The sequence below is a fragment of the Dromiciops gliroides genome, chromosome 1 (genome assembly GCF_019393635.1).
Source record: "Dromiciops gliroides isolate mDroGli1 chromosome 1, mDroGli1.pri, whole genome shotgun sequence".
Lineage (NCBI taxonomy): Eukaryota > Metazoa > Chordata > Mammalia > Microbiotheria > Microbiotheriidae > Dromiciops > Dromiciops gliroides.
This window is the reverse complement of record NC_057861.1, coordinates 7,524,912-7,536,965: the sequence shown is the minus strand read 5'-3', so window position 1 is coordinate 7,536,965 and position 12,054 is coordinate 7,524,912. Positions and strand designations below refer to the sequence as shown.

At 55.8% G+C, this 12,054-nt stretch overlaps 2 protein-coding genes across 10 annotated transcripts in view; one reads left to right on the top strand and one right to left on the bottom strand.

Annotated features, from left to right (window-relative positions):
- Positions 1 to 9,538, top strand: part of SFI1 (SFI1 centrin binding protein) — a 60,281-nt gene extending 50,743 nt beyond the window's left edge. For 2 of the 4 annotated variants that reach the window (XM_043979943.1, XM_043979944.1), the window contains 7 exons: positions 191 to 435; positions 1,178 to 1,273; positions 4,529 to 4,727; positions 5,581 to 5,734; positions 6,473 to 6,599; positions 9,098 to 9,209; positions 9,300 to 9,538. In XM_043979943.1, the coding sequence (XP_043835878.1) occupies positions 191 to 435; positions 1,178 to 1,273; positions 4,529 to 4,727; positions 5,581 to 5,734; positions 6,473 to 6,599; positions 9,098 to 9,209; positions 9,300 to 9,404 (1,038 nt within the window). In that variant the 3' untranslated portion in view covers positions 9,405 to 9,538. The other 2 variants (XM_043979946.1, XM_043979945.1) reach the window with 2 other exon arrangements.
- PISD (phosphatidylserine decarboxylase) overlaps positions 9,503 to 12,054 on the bottom strand; it is a 57,324-nt gene continuing 54,772 nt past the window's right edge. For all 6 annotated transcript variants that reach the window (XM_043979952.1, XM_043979950.1, XM_043979949.1 and 3 more), the window contains one exon: positions 9,503 to 11,272. In XM_043979952.1, the coding sequence (XP_043835887.1) occupies positions 11,048 to 11,272 (225 nt within the window). In that variant the 3' untranslated portion in view covers positions 9,503 to 11,047. The remainder of the gene's footprint in view (positions 11,273 to 12,054) is intronic.

Below are 12,054 nucleotides of genomic sequence, written 5' to 3'. Positions count from 1 at the left end.
CTGGGCAAGGGGAGACACTGGTGTGTGGTGCCTCTGCTTGGCATGTGGCAGGTGGCTGGAGAGTTGGGGGGCTGGGACCTGGGCTGGTATTTGGGGGTGTTCCCCATCCCTGGAGAGGGACAACTCCCCACCTTTTGAGGTGCCCCGGGACCTGCTCTGGCCTCAAAGAGGATCACTGTGTGTTGGGCAGGTGGCCCACAATTTGCACCAGGTTGTACGCCGGTGTGCCATGCTCTGGAAACACAAAGCCTTGGTCAAGGACGGCTCCTGCTCCCTGGGAGCCACGTCCCAGAGGAGAGTGACATTCGAGGTCCCTGTTGCTGACACCACGCCTGCCGCGGCCGCCGGAGAAGCTGCCTTGGCTCCTCAGAGGCCCCACAAGCACTGGGGCTGGCCCCTTCTGCTGGCTTCTGGAGACCCCCACCTCCCTGACCTGTGAGTGACCCTGTGCCCAGTCCTGCCCAGCTGGCCCAGAGCTAGGACCAGAGAAGTCTGGTCAGATTTGAGAAGCTGGCAAAGTTGAATCTGGTTTTCCCTTAATTATTTCTCCTTCCTCCCCTGCCCCTTCCCCCACCTGTCCTTGGCCCTCCAGGGTCCTTAAAGAAAAAACTGGAGCTCACACCGGTGACTAGCTGGGGTGGGGGCTGGAAGAGTATTGGGATAGGGAGGAGGAGGGAAGCTTCTGTTGGGGTTGATGTAGCCCTGGAACGGAGTCAGCAAACTTTTAGGAAGTGCCTACTATGCGCCAGGCACCCTGCTAAGCGCTGGAGAAACAAAGAGGCAAGAGACAGGCCCTGCCCTCAGGGAGCTCCCAGTCTAGGGGGGACAGGGAGATGACAGACAAACAGCTGTGTGCAAACACCTGCGGGACAAACAGGAACTAAGGGGCAAAGGGAAGGCACTGGCAGGGAGGGGGCCCTGGAAAGGCTTTCTGAAGGAGGTGGGCTTTGAGCTGGACCCCAGACAGAGTGGACATGGAGTCTCTAGTATGTCCTCAGTCTTTGCCTCTGGAAGAGGAGGGGGCTGCTCCGTCTGGGCCAGAGTGGGAGAAGGTAGGCAGCATCCTAGGACCCCAGCACCAGCGGCCACTGGGCTGCCCAGCTAGCCCACCCGGGTGGCAAGCTCCTGCCAGGGGCCACTGGGCAGGGGGACAATACCTCCATTTGCCTCTCCCCAGGAATGTCGTCCGGCCCGTGAGGAAGCAGCCCCGTCGTCCCGACTTCCTCCTGGACTCTGTGGAGAGGGACGACTCTGCTGGATGCCTGTGCCCTGGGTAAGGGAGCATGCCAAGGAGGGCGATTATCCCATAGTGCAGTGGAGAAACCAGCAGAGCCTCCCGGGGAAGCAACTGCTGAGCACTAGGTGTCGGGGCAGGGCAGAGGGGGTCAGTCCCAGCCCGCCACCAGCCAGCTTTGACCCTGGGGGCTGCACCTGGGTGCCCAGGTCTCTGTGCCCACGCGTGCATCTCCCCAGAGGCTGAGGTGGCTGGCAGATGGGCATCCGTCCCTTTCCCTTGGTGCCCCCAGTGAAGCCCTGCCCAGTCCGTGCTGGACCCAGGCAATGCCCTTGAGGACAGTGCGGGTTTGCCAGATGGAGAAGGCCGAGAGCTGCTGCCAGGGGTGTCCGGGATTGTTTCCTGGCAATTGTGGTTTTGTTTTTCTCTGGCCGGTTCAATCCAAGCACCACACGGCCGAGGCACCGGGTGTGTCAGGCACCGGGTGTGTCAGGCACAGGGCAGGGCTCCTAGAGTGTTCCTCAGCCCCTCCTGTGCCGGATGGGCCCCTCGCACTGGGCAGACACACTGCTCCTTACTGTGAGCCCAGGAGGCCTGTCCCAGCTCCATGAGTGACCCCACGCTGAGCGCCAGAGCGGGGACTCGGCTGGGGCTGCAGGTTCAGGCTGGAATTGGGGGAGAGCACGTCAGCCTAGGAAGGAATTCTGGGGGTGGGGGTGGGTGGAGCACATAGTGAGGAGGGGCACACCTACTGTGTGCCAGGTGCACAAATACCATCTCATTGGGAGCTGCTTTTAGTGTCCCCGTTTTATGGGCAGGGAGGAGGCAGACAAGAGGTGAAGCCACTTGTCCGGGGTCACGGCTATTGTCTTAGGCCGAATCTGAACTCGGCTCTTCCTGACTCCCTGCCCAGTGCTCTGTGCACTGTGGTGCCTCCCAGGCAGAAAGAAGTCCTCGAGACAGACCAAGAAGGTGTTGGGGGAGGAGAATGGCTGACGCCAAGAAGCTCAGGACTCCTTGGTTTGTCTATCAGAGATCTCATCCTCTGAGGCCCTGGGGCTGAGGTCCAGGCAGGCAGCAGGGAGCAGGCCCCACCCCAGCTGGAGACGAGAGCTGGGCCTCAAGAGGCATGCGCCCAGACTAGGGAGGAGCCAGTTTCGAAGGGCTTAAGGGAAGGCGCAAAAAGACCCCATGGAGAATTGAACTTGGACAGAGGAAGGTCCTCCCAGAGGGGACAGGAGATGTCTCCCAATGGAAGACACAGGGTGATGAAGACAGTGGCTGGAGACCCATGTGGGTGCTTGGGGAACCAACCAACTCATTCTGCTTTTAAAGATCAACCCGCCAGTATCCGTTGGCACTTGTTGCGTGCCAGGCCCCATGCTAGACACGGGGGACTCCCAGAAAGGCAGAACACAAACCTGTGCCCTTGAGGAGTTTCTAAACTCAGGAAGGAGATGATTGGCGCACCCCCAGTAGGTGCTTAGGAGAACAAGAAGGCCTGAGGACTCAGGACAGTGGCACAGGCTTCCCACAGAGGGCAGGGCGAGTGTTTCCAAGAAGCCAGGGAGGCTGAGAGCGTTCCGGGCTTGGAGGTGGGAGACAGAGCCTCGTGGAGGAGGAGCCTGGACAAGGGGGAGATCCCGAACCCAAGGGTCCTGCCTCTGGGCAGGGAGAGGTTTGGCAGAGAGGAGCCGCTCTTAGTAACACCAGGAAGATCACAGACAGGAGACATACGATGAGATTGGCAAAGAACGGATGCTCCAATTGCCTTTTAATTAAATTTTACTTTTTCAGTTCACACGTGTTCAGAAGGAGCAGAGTCTACAGACTCTAGACGAGTGAGCTGGCCTTGGCTTCTTCCCTAAGGTAGAGGTGGTTGGCCAAGTTAGATGGGGAGGCAGTAGTCAGAGAGGACCACAAGGCCTCGTTCAGACCAGCCGTATTTCATTTTGGGACCAGGTTACTAAACTGCTTTAGAGGGCGAATGACATGCCCACAGTCAGCCTAGGTTTGGCCAGCATTTCTAAAGTGGCATCATATTCTTCTGGAGAGATGGGGACGATAATGGGATGCACTTGGAACTGGTTAGACAAGCAGACCCCCAGGGACAGTGGTAGTCCTGAGTCTGTGTGGCAGGAGGTGTCTGGGAGGAGTGTCCCCAAGGGTGTACCCAAGGAACTGGGCTGGGGCCCGTGCTGCTTCACGTTTTTGCTTCACAGGCCTGCTCACCAAGTGTGCTGCTGGCAGTCAGTCGGGAGGGGTCGTGTGCTTGGGCTGCACTGAGAGGCAGGGGCTGAGAATCTGCTGCCCCCTGCTCTCAGATTGTGTCTGGAGGGTCGACTTCCCTTTTATGCCTCCCCTAGTTTTAAACATATTTTTCTTTTGTTAAGAAATTGAACGGTTTTTTAAAATGTTGAGCTGCAGACTCCTCCCTCCTGCCCACCATTTGACATGGGTTATACAAGGGCAGTTGCAAAAGAAAATACAGACACAGCTAGAACAAGAAAGATAAAGCCGGCTTCAGGCTGCGCTCAGCATTCGTCCGCTCTCCCTCTGAAGGGGAAGAGCATTTCTCAAGTTGAGCCCTTTGGAATGATCTTGGATCTGTCCTGATCAGAGGAGCTAAGCCGGTCCCAGCTGAACAGCAGCGCGCTGTCGCTGAGCACAGCGTCCTTGGCTCTGCCCACTTGGCATCAGTTCATCTGCGTCCTCCCAGGTTTTTCTGAATCCACCCTGCTCCCCATTCCTCAGAACACAACTTGCCCAGCCATTCTCCAGTGGACAGGCATCCCCTCAGCTTCCAGTGTGTTTGTATGGATGCCTCCTTTTCCCTTTGCTCTCTTGGGGGTATTTCTGGGGTCCCCTTTGAAGGACACTGATGAGCTGCAGAATGTGCGGAGGGGCGGCCGTGGGGATGGGCGGCCGTGGGGATGGGCTTTGAGTCCAGGTCATGGTAAGACCTGCTCACCGACCGACGTGCTGCTGGGCTGGATGGGTGTGAGCTGCCTTCAGGGATTGGGGGGCTGTCCCGTGGAGACAGGATTACTTCCAGAGGGCCACACATCACCAGAAGTGATGGGAGGAGGCAGGCCTCGCTCACAGTGAGAGGCAGCAGCTGCCCCTTCCTCCGGGTCTTTAGGTAGTGGCAAGATGGGTGGCGTAGGGCAGGGTATAATGGGGATTTAGGGGGTGTGAGGGTGGGTGGGACCCCCTGGATGTTGGGACTGACTCACTCTCAGATTGTGGGATTTCTGTAATGACCCGCCAACTGCCTGGCTCTCTTTGTCTTAGGATTTTGGCAGAAATGGCTGCGCCCCTCCTCCCTGCCCAGCCCAGCCCCTCTGCCACTCTGCTGGCACCAGGACCCAGCATGAGGACCTGTGCAGAATCCAGGAGCCCCCCGAAGGCTCCTGGCCACGGGCCCCTCCACACTGAGGCTACTCTGCCTGCCCCGTCCTCCATGGCCAGTGCCCGAGACCTGAGAAAAAGTGTGAGTTTGCCTTCTTGTCCCCCCGCTGCCTTGTCCCGTGCATGTCTGGGGATGAGCCCGGGCAGGAAGTCTGCCCCAACGTCATCCCCCGTGTATGGACCATGAGCCGAACGTGCTGTTTTTCTGAAAGGAGAAACCAGCCATAGGTAGATGCTGGAGAGGCATTACCCAGAAGCCGTGAGGGCTTCCTGCATCAGTGTTGTCCCCTTCACAGAAAGCAGCCGTTTCTGTCATCTCTGATCCCGGCCTCCTCTTCCCCTTCTTAATCCACACCCGCTGCCCAGGAAGGGCCTCTGGCCTTCTGGGGAGATGAGGACCATGTGGCCAGACGTTCTGTTCCAACAGGCTCTTAAGCCGTCCAGCTTGGCTTCTTGTGGCGTGGGAGCCCAAGGGCTACCCCATTCCCAGCCTCCCTTGGGCTGTCCCCAGGCGGATGTGGTGGAGAGTTGTGTGATCTGTCCTTGGTCCCTTGTGGTCCCAACTGAGAGGAAGGTGACAGGTCAGGAACCAGCTGGCTCTCAGGAAGGGAACGGATGCTTTTGTCCTGGTCCTGGTTTGTCTCCATTGTAGTGTTGGGGGGCCGTGGGACAGTCCCCAAACACTCCTGGGGGCCGCGTTCCCTACCCTGACACCCGGCCATTCCCTGGGGATCTCACGGTTGGATGGTGAGATTCACAAGCAGAACTGAGGAGTGGTAGGCGTCCTAGAGAGATGGGCATTGCGGACGACTCATCCAGAGCCAGGCTCCAGGCCGGGCCTGACTCTACACGCATCGTGCCCTGTGTCAGCTCTTCCTTCACCCTCGGCCCGAGCACCCAGAAGGAGGTCATCATCTCGCATCCTTTCCTTCCAGCCTGCAGTTGGGACAGGAGCCTCTGAGCCGGGCCCCCAAGGAGCCGAAGAGATTGTTGCCGAGACGGGGCGTCCACAGCCGGGCAGCCGCCTGCTTCTTCCCGAGGACTTGTTGGGGAGCAAGGGGAGGCCCAGGCTGGGCCTGGCAGCTCCAGGTAGGGGGTGCCCCAGGACATGATGGAGGTGGAGCCATGGCCCCCATGGGCCCAGCCCCCTAGGGAAATCTGCTTTCAGGTCCTGGCTCTGAAGGCCAGCTGGGCAGCTTGCCTCAGCCTTCCCGGGGCCGCCCCCCGACTGGGAGCAGCCACCCCGACCCTCGGGCGACCTCAGGCCCATCAGGTCTGCAGAGATGCCAAGGGGCCCTCGGGACCACTTCATGTTGGCCCGTCTTTGACTTGCCCGAGGTCCCACAGGTGCCAAAAAGGACTGGATTTCTGGCTTCCGATCCCTTGTCCTCCAGGGAGGGAGGACGGAGACATTGAAGGGCCTGCCATGTGCTAAGCACTTTATGAAGATTGATCCTCACTACAAGCCTGGGAGGTCAGGGCTATGTTGACCCTCATTTAACCAATAAGGAAACTGAGGCAGACAGGCATCCCACAGCTAGGATGTGTTTGACGTTGGATTCGAACTCAGGTGTCGCTGGCCCCAGGCCCACACCCTGTCCACTGGGCCACTGAGCTGCCCCAGCGTGGGCCCTGAGGCCTCTCCTAATTCAGAGTCTGCGATCCTGGGCCCTTGTCTCAGCACTCCTCAGCTGGAGGCCTTGGCCTCTGAGGCACTGCCCAGATCCCTGGAGAAGGCAGGGGTGGCCTGGGGATGTCCACCTACCCCCCGGGGAACCAAAAGCAAGAAATGAACTCGGGCTTCTCAGCCAGGCATCTCTCCCTCAGGGGGCACCCAGGCCGACGTGGAAAGGAGGGCGCTGGGCATCCTGGGAGATGGTGGAGCGCTCGAGGCCGAACTCCAGGAGATCCAGGAGAAGTTGTTCCGTTACCAGGCCAACAAGCAGCACCTCAGGTGAGTGAGCTCCCTCGGGCCCCTGGGGTGTGGTCCTGCCCTGCCAGCCATTTTCTTGTCCTGCCAGACCCTTTCTTCTCAGCCCAGCTTTCCACCGGTTCTTCTCTTCCCCCAGAGCTTCCTACGTGATAGGGGTTGGCATCCCTTTTCCCCTCCAGTAGCAGAAGGCTAAATAAGTGATGTTGTTTGTCCTTCATTCTGGAAGAGGACCATGACATCACAGTGATGTCATGACTTTCACTGAATCGGATTGAAGTGAGGGGGGGCTGTGCAAGGTCTCCAACCTCACTCTTCTCACTGGCGCCATCTGGGTCAAGTAGCAGGACGGGACAACTGGAGATTGCCTGGATGTTTGAGGCAGTGAGGGTTAAGTGACTTGCCCAGGGTCACACGGCTAGTGTGTCTGAGGTGAGATTGGAACTCAGGTCCTCTCAACTTCAGGGCCAGTGTTCTATCCACTGCACCACCTAGCTGTTCCTCTGATAACTGATACTTTTTAACCAGTACCAGATGTTTGATGACTGCTGCTTCATAATGTAGTTTGAGGTCTAGAAGTGCTATTGTTTCCCTTCATCCATCCCTATTTTCATCTTTTGATATTCTAGATCTTTTGTTTTTCCAAATGAATTGTTACTAATTATAAAATTCTAGAAAGTATTCTTTGGGTAATTTGATTGGTGTAGTGTTAAAAGTGTAAATTAAGGTGGCACAGTGGATAAAGCCCTGGCCCTGGATTCAGGAGTACCTGAGTTCAAATCCAGCCTCAGACACTTGACACATACTAGCTGTGTGACCCTGGGCAAGTCACTTAACCCCCATTGCCTCGCAAAAAAAAGAAAAAGAAAAAAAAGTGTAAATTAATCTTGGTAATATTGTAATTTTTATTATATTGGCACGACTTAGCCATGGACACCGACTCTTCCTCCAGCTGTTCAGATTGTGGTTTTTCTCCTTTTTTCTTTTCTTTTCTTTTTTTTTTTTTTTGTGGGGCAATGAGGGTTAAGTGACTTGCCCAGGGTCACACAGCTAGTAAGTGTCAAGTGTCTGTCTTTTTTTCTTTAAGGAGTACTTTGTATACAAGTCGTTAGTGTGCTTTTGGAGGTCAGTCCCCAGATACTTTATGTATTTTGTGGTTATTTGGAATGGGATTTCCCTTTCTATTATTGCCTCTTGGGGTTTGTTACTGTTTTCTAGGATTTATTTTGTAGCCTGCAACTTTACTGAAGCTGTTGTTAGTGCCTGATGATTCCCTAGGAGTTTCCACATGAATCATATCATTAGCAAACAAAAGCAGTTGTATCTCCTTTTCACCTATCTTTCTTGTCTTATTTGGGTTAAGTAACTTGCCCAGGGTCACACAGCTAGTAAGTATCAAGCATCTGAGGCCGGATTTGAACTCAGGTCCTCCTGAATCCAGGGCCGGTGCTTTACCACCTAGCTGCCCCCCCCCCTGTCTTATTTCTGCTAACATTTCCAGAACTCTATAAATAGTGAGAATGGGCCTCCTTATGGGGAAAGGTTCTAGGATATCCCCATTGTATGTGAAGCTTTCTTTTGGCTTTACAGAGAGGCTTTTTATGACGGTCTTTCTGTGCCTATACTTGGCAGGGTTTTTAGCATAAAAGAGAGCTGTGCCATCAGAGGCCTTTTCTCTATCTATTGAGATGATATTTTGGTTTTGAACATGATTACTCAGGTTGTTTCCTGCAGCCCTGGCATAGACTCCATTTGGTCATCACATGGTTTCTTTGGATAAGTCACTGTCGGCTAGTTGTCTCACGCCAGCAGGGTGCTTTACTCTCCAGCACTCGCCCACTAGCCTTGAGAGTTCTAGCAGAGGCCCCCTCCTTCGCCAGGCTGCCCTTGATGAGTGGCACCTTCCTCCTTTCTGCCTCATGTACCCTCTTGTGCATCTGCCCCATTTCTGAAGGACATCATCTGCCTTGGTGGCTCTCCATAAGGGGGGGAGGGATTGGCTTCTAGAAGAGACCGTCTGTCAGCCCCCCTCCCTGTACTTGTTTGCTCATCTGTAAAATGAGGCAGTGAGACTCTGGGGCCTTAGGTCTAGGAGCCCCCAGTGTCCAGCACAGTGTGACTGACCACTTCATCTGTGTCATTGGGTTGAATTCCCTTTGGGGAAGTTTCCTGCCCCCCCCCCCAGGGTGGTAAAGTGAGCACTGGGATGGTAGTTGGGATACCCGGGTCCTTCATTAAATTGTTGGGCAAATGCCTTGTGTCCTCTAGGCCTTAACGACCTCCTGTGTAGAATGTTAAGGTCTCCCCGGCACTCCAAGAGGCGGCCTGGCACAGCAACTTCGGTTCAGGTCCATGCAACCGGAACAAATCATTTAACCTTGTCTGACCTCAGTTCCCCTCGGAGCACTAACAAAACCCCAGGGGGGCAGAATTAGTCACCAATTTCTTAGAGACTTGGGAAGGCTTTTCTGTCCCAGGGCTTTGCATCTTTCTGATGGCCATGGGCTGTCCCTCCCTGCTAGGTCCTGGCAGAGACAGGCGAGCAGCCTACGGAAGTGGTTAGAGCTGAGCATGGAGGACCCCAGGCCAGAGGAGGAGGAGGCAGGACAGCAGGTTCAGCAAGAACTTCACCAGGTACGATCTGAATCGCACTCGGGCTCCAGTCCTGACAGAAGGGGCAGGGCCACGGCACTTGGGCCCCAGCCTGCCTGCTTCCTCTCGCAGGTGGAGAAGCAGATCGCCCGTCTCTTGGAAGAACTGCGAGCGGAACGGCAGCAGGTGCGACGGTACATGGCCCGCATCCAGGTCCTGAGGGCCGCCTTCTCGTAGCTGCAGGAGCAGCACGTTCCTCTCCCTTCCCCCTCCCTCCTCAGGCACTGCATGTGCTCGCTTTGGAGTGAAGATGTAAGACACCAGGCACACAATCAGCGGCTGCAAATGTATTTTTTTATTTGAAAATGTTTGTTTGCAATTAAATGAATTCCTGTTCCCTAAGTCTTCCGCTGACATACAAAAATACTGTGCTACTGATACAGTTGAAGATTCAATGGCTTCTCCTGGCAGGAGAAGCTCACAGCGTCACCAGTATCGTCAGGAACCCTCGTCCCTGTTTACAGAGCGATGAGCCTGCACCCCAAAGAGCTGGCCCAGGGCAGAACCGACCGCCGACAATACAAGCCGACTGAACCAATAGCAGCTACTTCCCGACGCCTGGTGCGGGTCCCTGGGCTGTGCTGGGATGCACTGGCTTGCTCCCCACTAGAAGGGGAGGGGCCTCTTCTGCCCCCTTTCAAGTAGCAAACAGCTGCTCCCCCAGAGCCGTCCCTGCTGGGTAGGGCTCACCCACCCACTGTGATTCAAGTAGGCTTTGAGAAAACTTTCTTGCATGTCTGGACTAAGGACCAGAGGTGATTAAAATGGGAACCAGGCAGGTGGATGGGGTGGAGGGGATGCTCCCACCTTGGACTATACGGGAATGGCCACTCCTGCCTCCCTTGGGTCATCCACTAGTTACTGAGCCCAGTGACCCCCAGAGAAGGCCTTGGCTCCTCTCTTCAGTATCTGAAAGCCAAGAAGGCCCCTTGCATCAGAGGCTGTCCCTGCCCCCCTGCAGGCCTGGGCTTACAGTGGCATGCAAAGCTTTCCCAACAAGCCCCAATCAGGCAGCCCATGTTGGCAAGAAAGAGAAGTTCCCAGTAATAAGTGCAAAGGAGAATTTGGCTTTCCCCCCACCATTTCCAGAGTAAGTAAATTCAAAAAACAAACCCAACACCAAACATCAGCTCGCTGTCTGGGGGTGGGCTCCAGGAGCTGAGCTCGTGGTCCACAGTCAATGCTGGATGCATTTCACCCCGTGCACCAAACAGAAGCTCCTCTTGGAGCCCTGGGCATCCCCCAAAGGGTGACTCCAGGGCCTGCCTTGAGCCCGGAGGAGATTGGGGAACAGGGCGGGGCAGGGGATCAGACAGTGAGAGTGATTAAGGCCTGAAAAGATCCAGGAAATCGAGGGAGTCTTTATTGGGAGGGGGCTATATCCCACAATGGCCACTAACGGAAAGATAATCAGAATGTTTACCACCTTCAAAAGAAAATCCCTCACCCATGGAACCTGATGCAGAATAGACAGTATTTCTAGTTCATAGAATTGGTAGAGAATCCAAAAATAAACTCCAGCTTATCCCTGCCTTGGAGCAGAAGGGCGGGTGGGGGGAATAAGGCAAGGTTCCCTCTCTACTTCCTTCTCCAAGGCTTAACTGGTGGAGCTGGGGGCCTTTCTGGGACCCTGGGACAAGAGACGGCCCCAGAGTTCTTGGTGCGCCCAACCCCTGTCCAAGTAGAGCAAGGCACCTCGTTGCTTTGCGCAGCCAGGCTCTGGGGCAGCTTCCCGTGTCAGTCCGTGCAAAGCCTTCGCCTTCCCGCTGATCGGAAGGAGTCTCCTGGGCAGCAGCACCCTTGGGCTGGAGAGGCTGGCACTAGAGGGAGCCCAGGGCTTCTCCAAACCGAATTTTCTGGCCCGCCTTCAGATGGAAGTTGAAGTCCTTGGGAGCCTCAAAGATGAGCACGATGGTTGAGCCCAGGTTGAACTCTCCCAGGTGCTCTCCCTTTCTCATGGGGATGCCCTCGCGGTTGTTGTGCGTGACGAAGCTGAAATCGTTGTAGGAGCCCTTGTTATACCTGGGGCTGTTGGTGTGGAGGTCCTGCAGGGATAGAGGGGGTCAGCAAACAACTGGAGGCCGGGCGACCAAGCCCGGCAGGAGGAGCTGACGTCGCTGTCGCTGGGGGAGCTCTGCGCTTCCTGCGTCCCTGAGGGCAGGAAAGGTCCAAACCCTAGGCCAAGGGGTGGCACACAGGCCCGTGGTCTGATGTGGTCTGTGTGTGGCCCTGGGCTGGTCGCTTCACCTCTGCTGCCTCCATTTCCTCATCTGTGAATCCCACAGCGTCTGTAACGCTGGCTATTACTTTTATGCTGAAGTTGCCCAAAGACCTGCAGTGAGGGTGATTCCCCCCAGCTTTCCATGTCAGGCAGTCGGTTCTCCCCCTTCCCGACTATCCTGCTTAGACTCCTACCAGACCTCAAGTGCCTGAGCTGGCCTAGCTGTGGTCTCCTGACACCCCCAAATCTTTTTCTAGTTGTTACCTAACTCCACGCTTTAACTTAGCCTGTTGTGGGAGTGCAGCGGGACCCCAAGGAACCTAATGATCCCAAACCCTAAGAAACCCTTAAAACTTCCTCGAGAGAAAAGCACGTCGGGACTGAGGCGTGGCTGAGCACGACCCTGGTACGCTGGTAAGCAATACCAAGGTCGGCAAGGTGACACAGGCTACAGCCGGATGCTGCATATCCTACTGACATCCCTGTGCGGCCCCTCCCTCCCCCTTTGTTCTGTAAAGATACGGCAGCAGGTTTTCTCTTACGCCAGGGGGACAGTCACAGGGGCAGCCTAGAGTCCCCTCTCCTAATAAATCTCCTCATTTACAA